At 48.5% G+C, this 18,350-nt stretch overlaps 8 protein-coding genes across 8 annotated transcripts; 7 read left to right on the forward strand and 1 right to left on the reverse strand.

Moving 5' to 3' along the window:
* Positions 1-742: 742 nt before the first annotated feature.
* On the forward strand, positions 743-2,702 carry MGYG_03794 (chaperonin GroL; the record flags this gene model as incomplete). Its single annotated transcript, XM_003173572.1, has 3 exons — positions 743-877; positions 978-1,119; positions 1,192-2,702. 3 exons carry the CDS (start codon positions 743-745, stop codon positions 2,700-2,702), a joined length of 1,788 nt encoding a protein of 595 aa, XP_003173620.1.
* A 1,266-nt stretch (positions 2,703-3,968) lies between these two features.
* On the forward strand, positions 3,969-4,828 carry MGYG_03795 (cofilin; the record flags this gene model as incomplete). Its single annotated transcript, XM_003173573.1, has 5 exons — positions 3,969-3,974; positions 4,045-4,055; positions 4,226-4,480; positions 4,569-4,617; positions 4,685-4,828. The coding sequence occupies 5 exons, from the start codon at positions 3,969-3,971 to the stop codon at positions 4,826-4,828; spliced, it is 465 nt and encodes a 154-aa protein (XP_003173621.1).
* A 789-nt stretch (positions 4,829-5,617) lies between these two features.
* MGYG_03796 (cytochrome c oxidase polypeptide V) lies at positions 5,618-6,488 on the forward strand (the record flags this gene model as incomplete). The annotated part of the gene is made up of 3 exons (XM_003173574.1): positions 5,618-5,924; positions 6,140-6,333; positions 6,402-6,488. 3 exons carry the CDS (start codon positions 5,618-5,620, stop codon positions 6,486-6,488), a joined length of 588 nt encoding a protein of 195 aa, XP_003173622.1.
* Positions 6,489-7,912: 1,424 nt separating this feature from the next.
* MGYG_03797 (1,4-alpha-glucan-branching enzyme) lies at positions 7,913-10,459 on the forward strand (the record flags this gene model as incomplete). The annotated part of the gene is made up of 7 exons (XM_003173575.1): positions 7,913-7,985; positions 8,060-8,184; positions 8,267-8,366; positions 8,442-8,554; positions 8,628-9,319; positions 9,380-9,715; positions 9,793-10,459. 7 exons carry the CDS (start codon positions 7,913-7,915, stop codon positions 10,457-10,459), a joined length of 2,106 nt encoding a protein of 701 aa, XP_003173623.1.
* Positions 10,460-11,054: 595 nt separating this feature from the next.
* Positions 11,055-13,256, forward strand: MGYG_03798 (ATP synthase subunit beta; the record flags this gene model as incomplete). Its single annotated transcript, XM_003173576.1, has 8 exons — positions 11,055-11,065; positions 11,147-11,322; positions 11,475-11,560; positions 11,629-11,671; positions 11,768-12,084; positions 12,196-12,433; positions 12,494-13,105; positions 13,177-13,256. The coding sequence occupies 8 exons, from the start codon at positions 11,055-11,057 to the stop codon at positions 13,254-13,256; spliced, it is 1,563 nt and encodes a 520-aa protein (XP_003173624.1).
* Positions 13,257-13,918: 662 nt separating this feature from the next.
* On the forward strand, positions 13,919-14,293 carry MGYG_03799 (hypothetical protein; the record flags this gene model as incomplete). Its single annotated transcript, XM_003173577.1, has 2 exons — positions 13,919-14,118; positions 14,164-14,293. The coding sequence occupies 2 exons, from the start codon at positions 13,919-13,921 to the stop codon at positions 14,291-14,293; spliced, it is 330 nt and encodes a 109-aa protein (XP_003173625.1).
* Positions 14,294-14,757: 464 nt separating this feature from the next.
* MGYG_03800 (FAD binding domain-containing protein) lies at positions 14,758-16,597 on the forward strand (the record flags this gene model as incomplete). Its single annotated transcript, XM_003173578.1, has 2 exons — positions 14,758-15,549; positions 15,623-16,597. The coding sequence occupies 2 exons, from the start codon at positions 14,758-14,760 to the stop codon at positions 16,595-16,597; spliced, it is 1,767 nt and encodes a 588-aa protein (XP_003173626.1).
* Positions 16,598-16,887: 290 nt separating this feature from the next.
* On the reverse strand, positions 16,888-17,974 carry MGYG_09028 (hypothetical protein; the record flags this gene model as incomplete). Its single annotated transcript, XM_003173579.1, has 3 exons — positions 16,888-17,139; positions 17,201-17,447; positions 17,613-17,974. The coding sequence occupies 3 exons, from the start codon at positions 17,972-17,974 to the stop codon at positions 16,888-16,890; spliced, it is 861 nt and encodes a 286-aa protein (XP_003173627.1).
* Between the last annotated feature and the right edge of the window lie 376 nt (positions 17,975-18,350).

The following is an 18,350-nucleotide window of genomic DNA, read 5'->3' on the forward strand; positions in this document are numbered from 1 at the left end:
GTTAGTTCAGATAAATCTTGTCTCTCTTTTATTGATCTTCCTCCTGTTTTCATCTCATTGTCACTTGCTTCTCTCACTTGCTCCATGCAGCTCAGGTTGGGTCAAATTCCAGGTCACATCCCCGAACACTCAATTGGGCGTTGGCTGGTCAAGGAAGGTATCGCTTTCTATCATCAGGGCCTCATGGCAGATTGCATCAATGTACATATCTTCCTAGCAATGATTGATGACTTTTCAAATAGATTCTTGGGTGCAGTTTCCAGCCCAGCTGTCACCTCGGTTGAACGACGGCTGAAAATGAGGCGAAGACCTCTAACTTTTATGGGTATTTCCTGTGCAGTCTCGCTGTCGCATATATGAAGAGGCAAGTAAAATAATGTTTCTTTGCACCCACGACGCTCGAGATGAGCTTTTCTCGTATCTATCTTCACTGTCCTCCTCGTCTTTCTATCGGACGTCGTTGGATGACCCGAAAGGGGAAACAAGCTAGTACCTTTCACGTGACCCTTGCTGGAGAAAAAGAAAAACCGCCAAGACTTTCTGGAGAAGTTGCTCGAAACATCAATTTTTTTTTCTTCAACTTCTTCATCAACGACTTTTTTCCTCCTTCATCTTCAACGTCTGACACGGCTTCAATCCCTCTTGTCTTCTATACCCTTCCTTAATTAGGAGTTTTTTTGGTTCTTTGTGGGCTAATTTCGCATCTCTTTTACTCCCTTCTTTATAATAATATTATTTGACAATGCAGCGAGCTCTCTCTGCTTCCTCCCGGGCTTCGGTCCTTGCATCTGCTGCTTCTACCAGGACTCGGCTCTCTCAGTTCCGGCCAGCTCTTGCTGCTGGTGTCAGCCTTCAGCAGCAGCGATATGCCCATAAGGTAAGAGATTTCTTGTTTATTTTCTGGAAGATGGCTTCAATTGGAGCTCTTTTTTCTGTTGCTTGGGCAGGGTCTGACAAAAGCTCTTCATCTGATATAGGAGATCAAATTCGGCGTTGAGGGCCGTGCCTCGCTCCTTAAGGGTGTCGACACCCTCGCTAGAGCCGTCACTGCTACACTAGGCCCTAAGGGACGAAATGTCCTAATAGAATCCCCCTACGGCTCTCCAAAGATCACCAAGGGTATGTTTACAGTTCCCAAAACCCTGCGTTTAGCTTTTATGTAGAGTTTGCTAACTTGAATGAACTTTTTAGACGGTGTCACCGTTGCTAAGGCCGTTGCTTTGGAAGACAAGTTCGAGAACTTGGGAGCTCGTCTTCTCCAGGATGTTGCTTCCAAGACCAACGAGGTTGCTGGTGACGGAACTACCACTGCTACCGTCCTTGCCCGTGCCATCTTCTCCGAGACCGTCAAGAACGTTGCTGCTGGTTGCAACCCAATGGATCTCCGAAGAGGTATCCAGGCCGCAGTTCAGTCCGTTGTCGAGTACCTACAGGCCAACAAGCGTGATATCACCACGACCGAGGAGATTGCCCAGGTTGCTACTATCTCTGCTAACGGAGATACTCATGTTGGCAAGCTTATCTCCAACGCCATGGAGAAGGTTGGCAAGGAAGGTGTCATCACCGTAAAGGATGGAAAGACCATTGATGACGAGCTCGAGGTTACCGAGGGTATGCGTTTCGACCGTGGATACACCTCCCCATACTTCATCACCGACCCCAAGACCCAGAAGGTTGAGTTCGAGAAGCCTCTGATCCTTCTTTCTGAGAAGAAGATCTCTGCCGTCCAAGACATCCTCCCAGCCCTCGAGGCTTCCACCACCCTTCGCCGGCCATTAGTCATCATTGCTGAAGATATCGATGGTGAGGCTCTCGCTGTCTGTATCCTCAACAAGCTCCGTGGCCAGCTCCAGGTTGCTGCTGTCAAGGCTCCTGGATTCGGTGACAACCGCAAGAGCATCCTCGGTGATATCGGAATTCTCACCAACGCCACTGTCTTCACCGATGAGCTCGACATGAAGCTTGACAAGGCTACCCCCGAGATGCTCGGATCCACCGGTTCCATCACCATCACCAAGGAGGACACCATTATTCTCAATGGTGAGGGCAGCAAGGACTCCATTGCTCAGCGCTGTGAACAGATCCGTGGTGTCATTGCCGACCCTGCCACCTCTGACTACGAGAAGGAGAAGCTTCAGGAGCGTTTGGCCAAGCTCTCCGGCGGTGTTGCCGTCATCAAGGTTGGCGGTGCCTCTGAAGTCGAGGTCGGTGAGAAGAAGGACCGTGTCGTTGACGCCCTCAACGCCACCCGTGCTGCCGTTGAGGAAGGTATCCTCCCCGGTGGTGGTACTGCCCTCCTCAAGGCCTCTGCCAACGGCCTTGCTAATGTCAAGCCATCCAACTTTGACCAGCAGCTCGGTGTCAGCATTGTGAAGAGCGCCATCACCCGCCCAGCCCGCACCATCGTCGAGAACGCTGGTCTTGAGGGAAGCGTTGTCGTTGGTAAGCTCACTGACGAGTTTGCCGGTGACTTCAACCGTGGCTTCGACAGCTCCAAGGGAGAGTACGTTGACATGATTGCTTCCGGTATCGTCGACCCCCTCAAGGTCGTCCGCACCGCCCTTGTTGACGCCAGTGGTGTTGCCTCGCTCCTTGGAACCACCGAGGTCGCCATCGTCGATGCACCCGAGCCCAAGGCTGCCCCTGCCCCTGGTGGCATGCCTGGAATGGGTGGCATGGGTGGCATGGGCGGTATGTACTAAAAAGAATAACGTGTTTAATGCGTCCCTGCTTCCATGTTTTCTCCCCTTCCATTTCTCCCTCCATGTCTTAAAATGTTTTATTTGGCGTGCTGCATTCCCCTTTTTGTATTTCTCTTTCCATTTTTTTTGTAAACCTATGTCCCTTTCCTACTACTACATCTCCCTCATCCTCCAAAATCTGTTGTTATACTCCCCCAAACTCCAGAGATCTGTACCATAACCACCTTCATACAACTCCAACTTTGACAGACGAGCATCTCTCCACTCTTGCCCTCTTTGCCATTTCACTTTATGCGTTTGTTGTCCCCTGAGGTAGACAAAAGGCTGCTGTTGAAGAGATCAAGGGCGGAAGCGGGCGTTATGGACCATGGACTTTGAGGTTTCAGCCGATGTCTTCATGGTCATGTACTTATATAATATGAATCCAAAGAACCGTTCAATTTCACCTTTGCTACTCTATAGCTATATATAAGTAAATACAAATACTTTAGATGGCCAGCCAAACTAGGAACAACTGATTATTTAACGAGCACATACGTATGAACTGATCCGCCAACATCCAGACTACAAGGCAGCCTAGGACCGTATCATGCTTAACCAAAAAAAGCCCAAGGCAGATAGATGTAGATTCTCAATGGCCAAAGTACACCACACGACCAAACCCCATTCCAGGCTCCAGCATAATTAGTATCAGCCAGAACCCTACCTGGCGCTTACGTATAACGAGGTGGCTGTAGAAACCAAAAAAACCGGCCCGTCGCCGTCAGGCTGACTCTTTCTTTTTATTTTTATCTTTTTGTATAAGCGTATCGCGGTAGTTCCTCCAGCGACGAGACGGTTAAGTAAAGCAGGTAACTCGGTACTAAGCTGTCCCCCCACCAACAGGCATAATAAGAAACATCTCAGCCCCGCCATTACTCTGCTGCCTCCATCTCAAAAACACACCAGCTCACCAACATCTGGCATCCCCTGTCGCTGTGAATTAACTTGTTACCCACCTCCGTCTCTCTCTTCTCTTAGACGGTCCTTCTCCTCGAGCCGTAAGTTGACGTTATCTCGACCCCTCGCCACCAGGTTCGCCTAGTTAGCAGCTAGTTCTTCCCTGTCGCCCTCATCTCACCTCGCCCCTTTTCTTACCGCTCGGAAGACGGACCTTCTTGTGTGTTTTCAATCAAACTGACATACAGATACTTGCCTGTCAATAGACATTAAAGAAATAAAAACCACTTTTAAGGAGTTCCAGTTTCTGAATATACACGCGCAATCATGTCGGTATGTTGGCTCTACCCTTTCCAGTGCGAATTACTCTCATTGTTGCTAACACTGCCTCTACTTCACATAGATGGCATCTGGGTGCGTCTCCCCATCCTCCCCTCTCCGAATCGTCTTGGATACATCCACCATGCACATAAGCAAAGAATCTCGAGAGTCAATATTGAAGAAAGGCGTTGGAGTTGATTGATGAGATCTATGGCGGAATGAACGGAGAGCGCCCGCTAACCACAAACATGCAAATACAACAGAGTCACGATACACCCCGACTGTATCAGCGCATACGAAAAGCTACGGCTTGGAAAGGGTGCTGGCAGAACAAAGTACATCATCTTCAAGATCTCGGACAACAAGAAGGAGGTTGTGGTCGATGAAATCTCCACCAACGATGACTACGAGGCCTTCCGTGAAAAAATAATGTCCTCCAAGGACTCTTTGGGACGTCCAACACCAAGATATGCCGCATATGATGTCGAGTTCCAGCTTGAGGGTGGTGAGGGATGGCGGTAGGTCTCACCATCCAGATATCTTTTGTGCTGCAGTTTCGAATTAGCAGTTCCTTTTGGCTTTATCCAACTAACATACCTAAAACAGACAGAAAATTGTCTTCATCTCCTGGGTTCCAACTGAAACTCCTGTCATGGTAAGAGCCTCTGTATATCTTGAATATATCAAAACAAGAGCAGCCAGTACTGACCAATATCTCACAGTGGTCCATGATCTATGCTACCACCCGCGCCACGCTTAAGGATTCCCTCAACCCACAAGCCAGCATCCAGGCTGACAACCCATCCGAAATCGAATGGGCTGATGTTTTGGCTGCGGCTGGCGGCAAGAGCACTGCTCCCAAGTAAAGCAGCATGAAAAGAAAACCCCCACAGGAAAACGCAAGGGGCTTCTAATGCCGTCACACAAATAGCATTTTGCTAGTGTTTTGATAGCTTGTGTGATGATACAGCGTGATGGTGGCTGATATGTTTCTAAGCCCTCTTCGTCCTTCACTTCTGACCATATCAATAATGCAAATATGAACTCCAAGCAAACAGGTACGAATTTATTTCCTTCTACCTATGAATCCAGGCCTTGTGTGTAGATATTTGGTTGTTTATAGAGTTTCTCGACCTCGATCGCTCGTTCAAGTAGGAGATTGTGCTTTCTCATAAATGAGTGGTCCCGTAGGCATAGCCGTAGCCATTGTGTGTCCACTGTGTGTCTGGTATCATGGCTGCCATCTGCTGTCCGAGGCGAATCGTGAGTAATTAGGGAGTGCATGCGGCAGTCAAGCGTATCCTAAACCTTCAACAGGTTAACTCAACAAAGTACACTGCTGCTTGGACAAATCATCGTGGCTACCAAGCATTTATCCAATTTTTATAGCGTTCGCTGCGCCGAAAAGCATCGTCTGATCTTCGCCGTTTGAGCGCAGATACCGGGACCAATCAGAGCATAGCAATTTCCACGCTGAGTCAGCACCACGGAAACTTTCGCAGCCATAATCATCAAACCTCACAACATCCCAACTTCGCTCTTCTCTTCAAAGCGTCGATTTCAGGTCCTTCACTCTTTCCTTCGGCCACAGGAATCAAACTCTGTTTACGCCTCTTCTCTCCTCTCTCAACTCGTCGTCCTCCAATTACCTCACCATGTCCTTCCGAGCCACCCCACGGGCCGTCGCTGGCACCGTCCGCTCCGTCTCGACTACATGCTCGAAATTTGCTGCACGAAGCAATCAAGCCTCACCAATTGCTTGCCTCAATGCCCGTATGTCCGTCAACAGCCAGCAGATCCGCTCTGCCTCCTCGGAACACGCCATTTCCAACCCTCTCCTCGCTGGGATCGAGAAGCGATGGGAAGCCATGCCTCCTCAAGATCAGGCTGAATTGTGGATGAAATTGAGAGACCGAATGAAGGTTGACTGGAAGGAGATGACTCTACAAGAGAAGCGAGCTGGTAGGTGATGTTTTCATAGCCATTGGACTTCAACGAATCATTTCTCGCGCCGGTTTTGGGGAGTTGATATAGATACTTGAAACCGGCATCGCATTTTCCTTCCTTTTTCATCCTTATCAGATACTCTGCCGTGCCATTGCGCCGCGCCGAAGGGGTGATGCACTGTTTTACTTTGCTAGAGATCGTATACTAACTTGTTACTTCCTCTTCGACAGCCTACTGGATCGCCTTCGGTCCTCATGGACCCCGTGCTGAGACCCCCAAGGGTGAGGGTATGAAGATCTTCGTTCAGTTGATGAAGTACATCGTTATCTCCGCTGGTATCTTCTACGCCGCCCGTCTCTTCGGCGGCAGCCCACCAAAGACCATGACTAAGGAATGGCAAGAAGCCACCAACGAATACGCTCTGGTACGTCAATATAAAACTATTCAATCGATGGCCTGTAAACATACACTAACATGAAATCTGCCCAACAGAAAGAGAAGCTCGACCCCATCACTGGTATCAGCAGCGAAGGATACTCTGGAAAGGGTTTCGTGCAGAGCCCACCAGCTGGCAAATAGATTCGATAACATAATGCGAAGATCCACAGAGGAAAGAAAAAAAAAAGGGAACTGCCTTCCACGAGGTAAATATGAAGGCTTCTCTCTGATTTTTGTCAGTGTACCCCGGGTTTTTATATCATCGGACGTCGCCTTCCAGATCTACCCAACTTGTGCAATACCAGAGAAAACAATTAAAACTGTATTAATGGAATCGAACAACTGTATAGTGTATTCTTTTCCTTCCTTTTCCTTTTTTTTTTTTTTCTACTCCCCTTTTTTGCTTCTCTCTCTTTGTCGGAAGGGAGGATTGCGTTGTCCGGTCTCCTAACCTCTTTAAAAATGTGCATATATCAATGCTGGACACGGCCGGAAGACGGAGGAGGGCCTGGATCTCGCCCTTCTCCTGATGGTATATCCCCTTCGATCAGCTGTTCATCCTCTCTGTTTCCTTTGTTGCTCAGTCGCCCGCCTGTACTTCATGTTCTATATATAAAGCAAGTGTTCTTTTTCCTCATCTCAAAACTCTGCGGATTCTGATTCCCTCACTGTATCATTATCATTTCACCGAATGTTAACATTGGTTCTAGACATAGGATTTATTCTACTTGGGTGACTCTAGAATTTTGCACGGAATATAGGTACTCGCCGCGGAATGGCGAGGGGGCGATATAAATAGTCATCGTACGATTCTACCAAACGGAGCTAACCAGATAACTACATCTGCCTCTCACCTGGGTAGCTACCTAGGTACCTCTATAGCTAGGTAGCTAGCTACTTTATTTTATCTCTGTTATTAATGATCCCGCGCTGTATAACTATTCATTTCCTTGGTCTATTTAACTGGCCTGAACCTGCATAACCACGGCAGCTAAAGGAAAATCGCTCATACAGAGAATTCTCCGGGACGTCCAATCATTAAATTCCGGCCCCCTAGCTGGCCTATGATAAATTCTCATATTCCGCATTGCGCGGGTGGTCGAAGGGTAGCTTTGTATGCATACGCCTCTTTGCATATGGACTGGGCTATCAGATAAAAAACAAGATTTCATACTTAGCAATGACGTTCTAGGGACCAAGGCAGGGCAAGGGGGGAAAAGGTGTAACCGCAGCGCCGCCTCCCCAGCATCCATCTGCATAACACACAGCTACAGAGAGCGCGAGCGAGAGAAAAGAAAAGAGAGTGGGTAGTTAGTCCATATAGTTACCAGAGTTTGTCTCACAGCAGAAGTTGAGCCCTTGCTCGCCACTGCAGCTTAGCTAGCTGGCCAACCGGTTATCTCACCTCCGTCTGTTGCACGCACTTTTGGGAAGAGCTATTTATTGTCCCCTCTCTGTTGGCCCAGCTGGAACTGACCATTATCATCTTTCACCCTCTGAGCTGCTCCTGAGCGTGTTTCTCTCAAGCAGCCAAACTGCATCGACTACTCTGTTGCTCCGTGAAGATGAAGTCAGAGAGATACACGAAATATACTTCCCAGCCGCTGACTGAGGCAACAAAGATTCCAGATGGCACAGGTCAGTAGCCGGCCAGAGCATGCTTTTCGCTCCGTTTTGATCATCGCGGTGCCAACTTAATAATCTCGTGCTAGGAGTCGTTGATTTGGATCCGTGGCTCGAGCCGTTTAAGGATGCCCTGAGAAGTAGATATAAGCTTGCTACCGAATGGATCCGGAAGATTGACGAGACGGAGGGCGGGCTCGATAAGTTTAGCAAGGTGTGTTTCCTGCATCTTTTTACTTAAATACATACCTTTCTCCTGTGCTTGTGTTAGATGGATGCTAAGTTTACATGCATAGGGCTACGAGAAGTTTGGTTTTAACGTTGCGAGTAACGGTGATATCACGTACAGAGAATGGGCTCCAAACGCGACCACGGCTCATCTCATTGGTGATTTCAGTATGTTTCCAACTTCAGTGCTTTAATTATTATTATTATTTGGTATGCTATGGATTAAACTGACTTGCGCGAAAGATGAATGGGTTCCAACTGCTACCCCTTTGGAGAAGAATGAATTCGGGGTCTGGGAAGGCGTCCTCCCGGCAAAGAATGGGGAGCTCGCAATACCACACAACAGCAAGGTCAAGGTAAGGATTCAAGGTCTCACATTCTATACCCAGTGCTCTAGATAAGAACAGCCAGTTCTGATGGAAGCGTTAGATTACCATGACCACGCCATCAGGAGAACGACTCGATAGGATACCAGCTTGGACGACAAGAGTAACCCAAGAACTCAGCGTCTCTCCAGTGTACGATAACGTATTCTGGCATCCACCTAAGGAGGAGCAGTATCAGTTCAAACACGCTGCTCCCCCCAAGCCAAAGTCGCTTCGTATCTATGAGGCACATGTGGGAATATCATCTCCTAGGACAGAAGTTGCAACATACAAGAACTTCACTGAAACCATGCTTCCACGTATCAAGTACCTGGGATATAATGCCATTCAGCTTATGGCAATCATGGAACATGCATACTACGCAAGCTTCGGATACCAGGTTAACAACTTCTTTGCGGCGAGTAGTCGCTACGGTACTCCGGAAGACCTGAAAGAGTTGATAGACACAGCTCACAGTATGGGTATCGTGATCCTTCTTGACGTGGTACACAGCCATGCGTCGAAGAACGTGCTGGATGGTCTTAACATGTTCGATGGAACCGACCATCTCTACTTCCATGCGGGAGGGAAGGGTAACCATGATTTATGGGATAGTCGTCTGTTCAACTATGGAAGCCATGAGGTGCTAAGATTCCTCCTCAGTAATCTGAGATTCTGGATGGAAGAATATCGCTTTGATGGCTTCCGGTTTGATGGAGTTACCAGCATGCTGTACAATCATCATGGAATCGGAACGTAAGTGTTATTCTCGCCCTTTATTACTGTGAGATATACGGTCTATTCTGACACAGCCAGTGGGTTTTCCGGCGGTTACCATGAATACTTCGGCCCATCTGTTGATGACGAAGGTGTTGCATATCTGACGCTTGCAAACGAGATGTTACATCAAATTTACCCCAATTGCATCACGGTTGCAGAGGATGTTTCCGGCATGCCCGCATTGTGCCTGCCTTTGTCTATAGGAGGTGTAGGATTCGACTATCGTCTAGCCATGGCAATCCCTGACATGTATATCAAACTGCTCAAGGAGAAGAAGGACCATGAGTGGGATATGGCAAACATAGCATTCACCCTTACCAACCGTAGACATGGTGAGAAAGCAATTGCATATGCCGAGAGCCACGATCAAGCGTATGTACTCCTAGGATTTTTTCCAGCTGCTTTCCCCATTCTCTCCCTCCTGGAGAAATGCTAACAATGACGGGCAGGCTCGTTGGTGACAAAACACTGATGATGTGGCTTTGTGACAAAGAGATGTACACAAACATGTCTATTTTGACCGAGTTAACCCCTATCATTGAACGTGGCATGAGTCTACATAAGATGATTCGTCTGGTCACACACGGCCTTGGAGGAGAAGGCTACCTCAACTTCGAGGGTAACGAATTCGGCCACCCAGAATGGTTGGATTTCCCCCGTCAAGGCAACAACAACAGCTTCTGGTATGCCAGAAGACAGCTGAACCTGACCGAGGATAATCTCCTCCGATACAAGTTCTTGAACGAGTTCGACAGACAGATGCAGCTGACCGAGGAGAAATACGGATGGCTCCAATCACCACAGGCCTACATCAGCCTGAAGAACGAAAACGATAAGGTCTTAGTATTTGAACGCGCCGGACTGCTCTGGGTGTTCAACTTCCATCCAACCAACAGTTTCACTTCCTATCGCGTTGGAGTAGAGCAGGCAGGAACTTATCGGATTGTCATTGACACTGACGATAGCAAATTCGGAGGATTTGACCGCAACGCCAAAGGAACACGTTTCTTCACCACAGACCTGGAGTGGAATGGACGCAAAAATTACGCGGAATTGTATCTGCCCACAAGAACGGCCCTGGTGAGTTCCAAGTTCAGCCCTTTTGACCCAGGATGAAACGACGAGCGCAAGTACTGACTATGGCAACTAGGTTCTCGCCCTTGAGGACACCCTGTGAGATTGAGAGGTGGATGTAGTAGATGTAGCCTAACCGACGTATTTCCCTACGTTATCAGCCTCTCTTGTCCTGCTTAAAATGTCTTCAGTTAGTTCATCGTCAAAAATGCTTAACATAACATCTAGCTAGTTAAATCACTATTGTCTCCTGGCCCTGTTTGATATCGCAGTCCTGGCCTTCCTAGTTTCCCCTTGGCGGCGAGGTGGAACCGGCAACAGACGGAGCGTGTAATTTTTCCACCACACAAAAAGGACAGACTTGGCTGTCCGGAAGGCATTTTACGAGGCTGTCTGTGTAATACGTTAAATTACATGGTTGTCGCCGGGGTGATGGTACCGCGAACAAGGCGCTAAAGAGAGGCGTATCCGGAAGTACCCTGGCCGTATTTATCCCTGTAATTACGTACTGTGACCACTAGCCGTATCTAAAAACAGCGACCACACCCGAACAGCTTTCTCGCTCTTCTTCCCTTTTGCTTTCAACCTCACCTCTTCATCTCTCTCCATCCACCCTCCACTCTTCACGCATCTCACCATGTTCAAGAGGTAAGATACTGGCTCAATGCACTCGATAGACCATCCTCATCGACCAGACAACGTTTGCTGACCCTTTTCTCCTCGCTGCAGCGGCATTTCCCGGACCCTCGGAAGGTCTGCATTTGCACGACCTTCCTCCTCTGTCCTCTCTTCCGTCCGCCCAACCTTCAAGAACAATGCTCTCCAAGCTCTCACAGCCAGATATGCCAGTACGGACTCTGCCAACATCGGCAAGATCCATCAGGTCATCGGTGCCGTCGTTGACGGTACGTTTTTGCCTCGTAAACACAGTCGAGAAGAAATTTCACCATCTCGGCCGGACGCCAATTGGCATCAATTGAGCATCAAATCTCGAGCTCAATGCCATTGGCGATGCATCTAACTCGTTTTCGATGATGGAACTGATGAATTTGTGCAGTGAAATTCGATACCGAGACCCTTCCCTCCATTCTCAACGGTTTGGTGACCGACAATGGCGGCCAGAAGCTGGTCCTCGAGGTCGCTGTAAGTATTTTCTCGCATCGCCAATCATCTCAATTACGGCATTGATGATGGCTAACTGGGCGCTTTAGCAACATTTGGGTGAGAGAGTTGTGCGAACAATTGCTATGGACGGTACGTGTTGATATTTCTCGCAAAGGCTTGGCATCAAACTCGACCTGGGGCCTAGCTGAACAAGACGTTCAATGCTAATACGGCTTTACACTATAGGTACCGAAGGTCTCGTTCGTGGTGCCAAGGTCACTGACACTGGCCTTCCCATCCAAATCCCTGTCGGCCCTGGTACTCTTGGACGTATCATGAACGTCACTGGTGACCCAATTGACGAGCGAGGCCCAATTAAGGGTGTCAAGATGGCTCCTATCCACGCTGAAGCCCCCGAGTTCGTTGAGCAGTCCACCTCTGCTGAGGTTCTCGTCACTGGTATCAAGGTCGTCGATCTCCTTGCCCCATATGCCCGTGGTGGTAAGATTGGTCTCTTCGGTGGTGCCGGTGTCGGTAAGACTGTGTTCATCCAGGAGTTGATTGTAAGTCATTTGAAGCCCTTCCCCTCAAAGTATCTCCCCCAAGGCACTGGAAGGAAATTGAACAATTTTGTGTTGGGAGAAAAAAATTTCATGTACTAATTGTTTCCGTAGAACAACATTGCCAAGGCTCACGGTGGTTACTCTGTTTTCACTGGTGTCGGAGAGCGTACCCGTGAAGGAAACGATCTCTACCATGAAATGCAGGAAACCCGTGTCATTCAGCTCGATGGCGAGTCTAAGGTCGCCCTTGTCTTCGGCCAGATGAACGAGCCCCCAGGTGCCCGTGCCCGTGTTGCTCTTACTGGTTTGACCATTGCTGAGTACTTCCGTGATGAGGAGGGTCAAGACGGTGAGTTTTCAATAACCAAATGATTCAAGGGGATTCAAATTCTAACAAAGTATGCTCTAGTGCTTCTCTTCATTGACAACATTTTCCGTTTCACTCAGGCTGGTTCCGAAGTGTCTGCCCTGCTTGGTCGTATCCCATCTGCCGTCGGTTACCAACCCACTCTTGCCGTCGACATGGGTGGTATGCAGGAACGTATTACCACCACCAAGAAGGGATCCATTACCTCCGTCCAGGCCGTCTACGTCCCTGCTGACGATTTGACTGATCCTGCTCCTGCCACCACCTTCGCCCATTTGGACGCCACCACTGTCTTGTCCCGTGGTATCTCTGAGTTGGGTATCTACCCAGCTGTCGACCCTCTCGACTCCAAATCCCGTATGCTTGACCCCCGTATCGTCGGTGAGGACCACTACAACACTGCCACCCGTGTCCAGCAGATGTTGCAGGAGTACAAGTCCCTCCAGGATATCATTGCTATTCTGGGTATGGACGAATTGTCGGAAGCTGACAAGCTTACCGTCGAGCGTGCCCGTAAAATGCAACGTTTCCTTTCCCAGCCTTTCACCGTCGCCCAGGTCTTCACTGGTATCGAGGGTGCCCTTGTTGACTTGAAGGACACCATCCGAAGCTTCAAGGCCATCATCAACGGTGAATGCGATGATCTCCCAGAAGGTATGTTTTTTCCCTCTCTCCTTTCTCCCCTTCTCCCGATAATTGCGCAATTGCTAACTCATATCCCACAGCCGCCTTCTACATGGTTGGAGACATTGAGTCCGCCCGTGCCAAGGGAGAGAAGATCCTGGCTGAGCTTGAAAAACAATAGATGTGTGAAGATATGTAGATTAAAGAAACCAACTCACCTTGTATCCCAAGCCTTGATTCCTGTTCATTTTAATTTAGTCTTCCCAGGAAACCTCTTTTTCATTTGTCGAAAGAAATGTATTTTTTTTGTAAGCTGAGAGTATGGACGGGGCATCACTTGATATTTCCACGATCGAAAACTGTTTTATAGATATCATGCAGGGTCAGAACGTCCTTTCAAATGCTGTCTGTTCGTCTGTCTGCCTGTTAATTGTCAGCCGCTTCTGCTCATCCGTGATCGTTCTTCGTAAAACCGCGAAAATAAAGTATATCCCTGAGGTCGCACTCACGTCGCCACTCTAGCTAACCATTGCCCCAAGAGAAGGCATATCTCGCCTCGTCCGTGGTGATGAACTTAACTCTTACTAAGGGCTCGAGCTTAATCTAACTACTATTTCGACTTCGGCAGACATTCTGTCATGGGAAAGGTCAAGCAGCTAACTCCCTAGTAGCTGACTAGCGCTGGGCGCCTGTCTCATCGCTGCAGGTGAGATCGACCTTCGAAACCTCCATCGAAATCTCAACCAAGCCAGCTTCGTGTCTGCACACACGAACAGAGTGTCTCAAAAAGCACGCAGAAGAAGGCAGGCTGCATCATTCAAGCTGAGCCACCCAAGACAAATAATGGTCAATGGCATTGCAACGAAGGAATACGACGCTTTTGCCAGTTCAAGATGTCGACCCAACTTTTGGCTCAACCGGCCAGGCAACCTCGGAACATCCCTCAAATTGCTTGTGGAACCGTCATTTGGGCTGTGCTTCACATGTTTTGATGCCGGCGCAGTCGATGCCGACGGGAGCAAATACGAGCCCACCAGCTCCCGGTTAAGCAGGTCGACGCTGACAGGCTAACTTCCCTTCGGTTGAAGCCCAGGTTGGAGACAAGCTGGATATGGAGCAGCCTGGCTGTCGTTCGCTCTGTTTACCCCATACGGAGATGCGCAGCATAACACTTTACTCCACGCTTACGAGGAGGACTATAGAAGGATTCTGGATTAATAGACTGAATGACTGAATAAAGCTGGTGCCTGGCAGTGCAGGGCGTTACCAGTGCGCCCGATGGGGAAATGAAGCCGTATTCTTCCACGAAGGCTCAAATTATCACTCCCGGATCGACCTAAGGGTTACGCTTGATTGCAGGCGAATTGAATTAGGGTTCAACTATATTATGTCGGCCAAATTGGCTGGCTGGTTGGGACCGGGTGGGCCATGGACGTCGAGAATGAGACTTTTTGCTCATCTGGGGAGGAGTCCGGGAGCGACATCACCTCCAGCCCCCAGCCTGCCTGACTGTGGGGGAAGGTTATATAGTTTTCTATATAAATCCAACTTCCCCGGGTCAGGATATACCGCAGAAGTCTTCGTTCCCTGGTGTCTGTTGGGCCAAGGTGCGAGGAAGACTACTTGCATTTGTTTGTTTACTTCAGCAGTTGGATCTAGTTGTACACCTACAGCTGCACACTATGAGAAGAACAACATACCTGACGGCTTTACTGCCGTTTGTCGGAGCAACACATGCAGCCCCGGAGGGACCTCGATGTCGATGCACACCCGACCTGTCTTGCTGGCCATCCCCGGGCCTCTGGCAGACACTGAACAAGACCTTATCAGGAAATCTCGTTGCCGTCAAGCCCGTGGGGGCTGTCTGCCACGACCCAACCTACAATGGAGGCCTTTGTGGCAGTGTGAAGGAGATGCAGATGGACTCTTCCTGGAGGTCCGCACAAACAGGTGCGGTACAGAATATCAACTGGGAGACATGGCCGGAAAGGAACGAGTCATGCTATATTGATGACTCTCGACAAGCTCCCTGCGGACAGGGTAGGATACCATTGTACTCCGCTGTTGTCCATTCCCCATTGGATGTTCAGAAAGCTGTACGGTTCGCCAGCAAGTATAACCTTCGTCTGGTAATCAAGAACACCGGACACGATTATCTCGGACGCTCGACTGGACCGGAATCTTTGCAGATATTTACCCATAACATGAAGAACATCAACTTCACGGACAACTTCGTGCCAGAGGGAAAGCCAGATGGTAGAGGCATTGGCCAGGCAGTTACCATTGCTGCTGGTGTTCAACTATATGAGCTGTACGAGGCTGCTGGCAAGAGAGGACTTACACAGGTTATTGGCCTGTCAACTACAGTTGGAGCAGCTGGTGGGTACATTCAAGGAGGCGGCCATTCGCCCCTAGGCCCATGGAAGGGTATGTCAACCGATCATGTACTAGAGTACAAAGTGGTCACTGCAGATGTGAGTATATATTAAAAGCGCCACTTCCATTCTGCATTTCCTTTTCTTGAATAGTAGCTGACAATTTATCTAGGCAAAATTCGTGACTGCAAATGAATATCAGAACCCCGACCTGTTCTGGGCTCTTAGGGGTGGTGGAGGAGGGACATTTGGTGTTGTCACCAGTGTTACTCTCAGGACCTTCAGGGACCCTCCAACCATCGTGTCACAAGTGAACATCACTATGGGTAGCAAGGCAAACGAATCGTATTGGACTGCGGTTGAGAAATTCCAGGCATACCTACCAGCACTTAGCGATGCCGGCTGTTCAGGCTATTATTACGTGCTTCCAAATGTGACCCTCGGCCCACAAAGTGCAGCAGTTGTTTTTGCTCTATTCTACTACGCAAACCAGACGGATAAAGCATACGTCGACAAACTCTATAAGCCTCTTTTTGCCGATCTCTCCTCCATCCCTGGAATCAGCGTCGCCAAAGAGGATGTCGCAGCTTCATCTTCAACCGAAGCTTTCAGGCCCGTGTTTGGCAATAAACCGCCCCGAGACGGCGGCGGAGTAAACATCCTAGGCTCAAGGCTCTTCTCCAGAAAGCTCCTCGAGACCCCAGGCGGAGCAGCTAACCTCACCACTGCCCTCTCCAAGCTAGATTTCAAAAACCTGCAGCCCGCCATTGGCCACCTCGTTGCTGGAGGACAAGTTGCTGAGAACGCAAATGTTCAAAGTGCCCTCAATCCTTCATGGAGAAAGGCACTGGTTCACCTTGTCCTCCCTCGCGACTGGAGTATCGACTCCACCTTCGCAGAACAGATGAGGATTTCCACTAAACTGACTGAGGTAGAAGTGCCATTGCTAGCTGCCGTGGAGCCTGATATGGGCGCGTATACCAATGAAGCTGATGTGAACGAGCCAAGGTTTCAACAGACCTTCTGGGGCTCGAATTATGACACCCTCCTCCGTATCAAGAATAGATGGGACCCAAGGGGCCTCTTTTTCGTCCGTTCGGGAGTAGGAAGCGAGGCTTGGGATAAACAGGGCTTGTGTCGAGCCTAATATGAGCCGATTAGCACCGACTATGATATGATGACTTGAGCATCCATTGGTTTATTTTATATTTATTTTCATGATAGTTAATATTGGCCTAATAGAAATGCACAAAGCCTGAAATGCATGCACTTAATCGCTAAAGATGAAGACCCGTGTTATTCGGTTGTAAGTAAGTAAACCAGGCCCACCAACCCCGAAACTAATGACATGTTACAGGACTATCAAATCATGCTAGAATAACAAGAAAATGATAACTACAAGATATAAGCCCGCAAAAACAGCAGCCCTAGGAAAGTTTAAGCCCTAACAAAACTCGCCATGCGTATCAAGCCCACAAATGACTTCGGAGAAACTTCATAGCTAGCTGTTTTTCCACAGGGTTGGGCAGTTGCCCATCCGATTACATACTTCATCCCTCTGTCCAGTTCTTTGGGTGGCACCTTATCAGACATCGCTATGGGTTCACCGTAGTTTTCGTGGACGTCCTTGCCATCATAGTATGCCTCAATAATCACATACTGATAGGGACGGACTGATATTAAAAGTGCCTAATTATTGGAAGTTGTTAGTAAATAAATGTTTAAAAGGATAGTGGAATAAAAGCCATACTGGAATGATGTCATGGGGCTCTTTTTCGTCCTTGCGGCCCTTGAATACAATCAGTCTGATAAGGATCAACTCGCTCCGTAGGATAAGTTTCTCCGTGTTATCCTCATTGACCCAATGGAGAGACATGACCATGAGGTGAGGGAAATATTTGTATTTGTAAATCATTTCTGTGAGCCACCGATAATCCTCGCTTCGAGGTGAAGGGCTACTGCCTCCGAGCATCATTATGTTCTCGCCACGGTTGTTCCTTGAAATGACGAAAATTTTAGTAATCAATAGGTGTTTTCAAAGAACAACGCAGTATACTAAACCTAGCTTGTTATACTGACTTAAGTATTTCCATCCCGCGTTGGCGAGCTAGTGATTTCTCTGCCTATAGACCGACCCGCGAGAAACTCCTGTTCAAATCCACCAGGAGACCATTAGATGAGTCAAAATTGTTGGGGGGATCGGGTTCTCCTCGGTATGGGGCTCGAGCTGGAATGTTGGAAGACCATAATTCTCGTTTAGCTCCCTCTCGCTCGTCTGCTCGAAGAATCTTGGTTTGGCACCCATGTGGATCTTGATGCTTGGTATTGTGCTTTCTGGAGTAATGTAGTATTTTTTCGAAGTATCTAAGTAGTTGTAGATTTCTATGAGATGATCACTCATTTTGGCCTTGGACATGATTCTATCGGCGTCCTTTGGATCAAAGCCCTTTCTCACTGCTGATTTAAGCAGCTGAGCAACTTTTGCACTCGTTCGCGTGGGTGGGCGTTCGATTACGCATGACATGGCTGGGAGGTGTTCGACTATGTCACTGTTCCGCGGAGGTGGGATGGGTGATGGGAAGTAACTATATCGTGTATAACTATGGATCTTGAAGGGCAGGAAGAAGACGAATGAAGAGAGAAGGGAAGATCAGAGCATATATGTTGAAACTTCAGAGTATAACCACGACTACGTGGAATACTTAACAACTGGAAAGTATAAAGATGGCGCGTTCATGACTACGAATGAATTTGGGGCATTTGAACCAACTTCAAGGAATCATATGAAGATGCTAGGATTGTATTTTCAATCGTTCACAATGCATTTGATAGAGAATACCCATAGAGGTGAGGTACCTAGGTATTCCGCTGGTGAGAGGAGGGGAGTGCAGTTTCCAGAG

Source organism: Nannizzia gypsea, genomic scaffold, assembly GCF_000150975.2.
Source record: "Nannizzia gypsea CBS 118893 supercont1.3 genomic scaffold, whole genome shotgun sequence".
NCBI lineage: Eukaryota > Fungi > Ascomycota > Eurotiomycetes > Onygenales > Arthrodermataceae > Nannizzia > Nannizzia gypsea.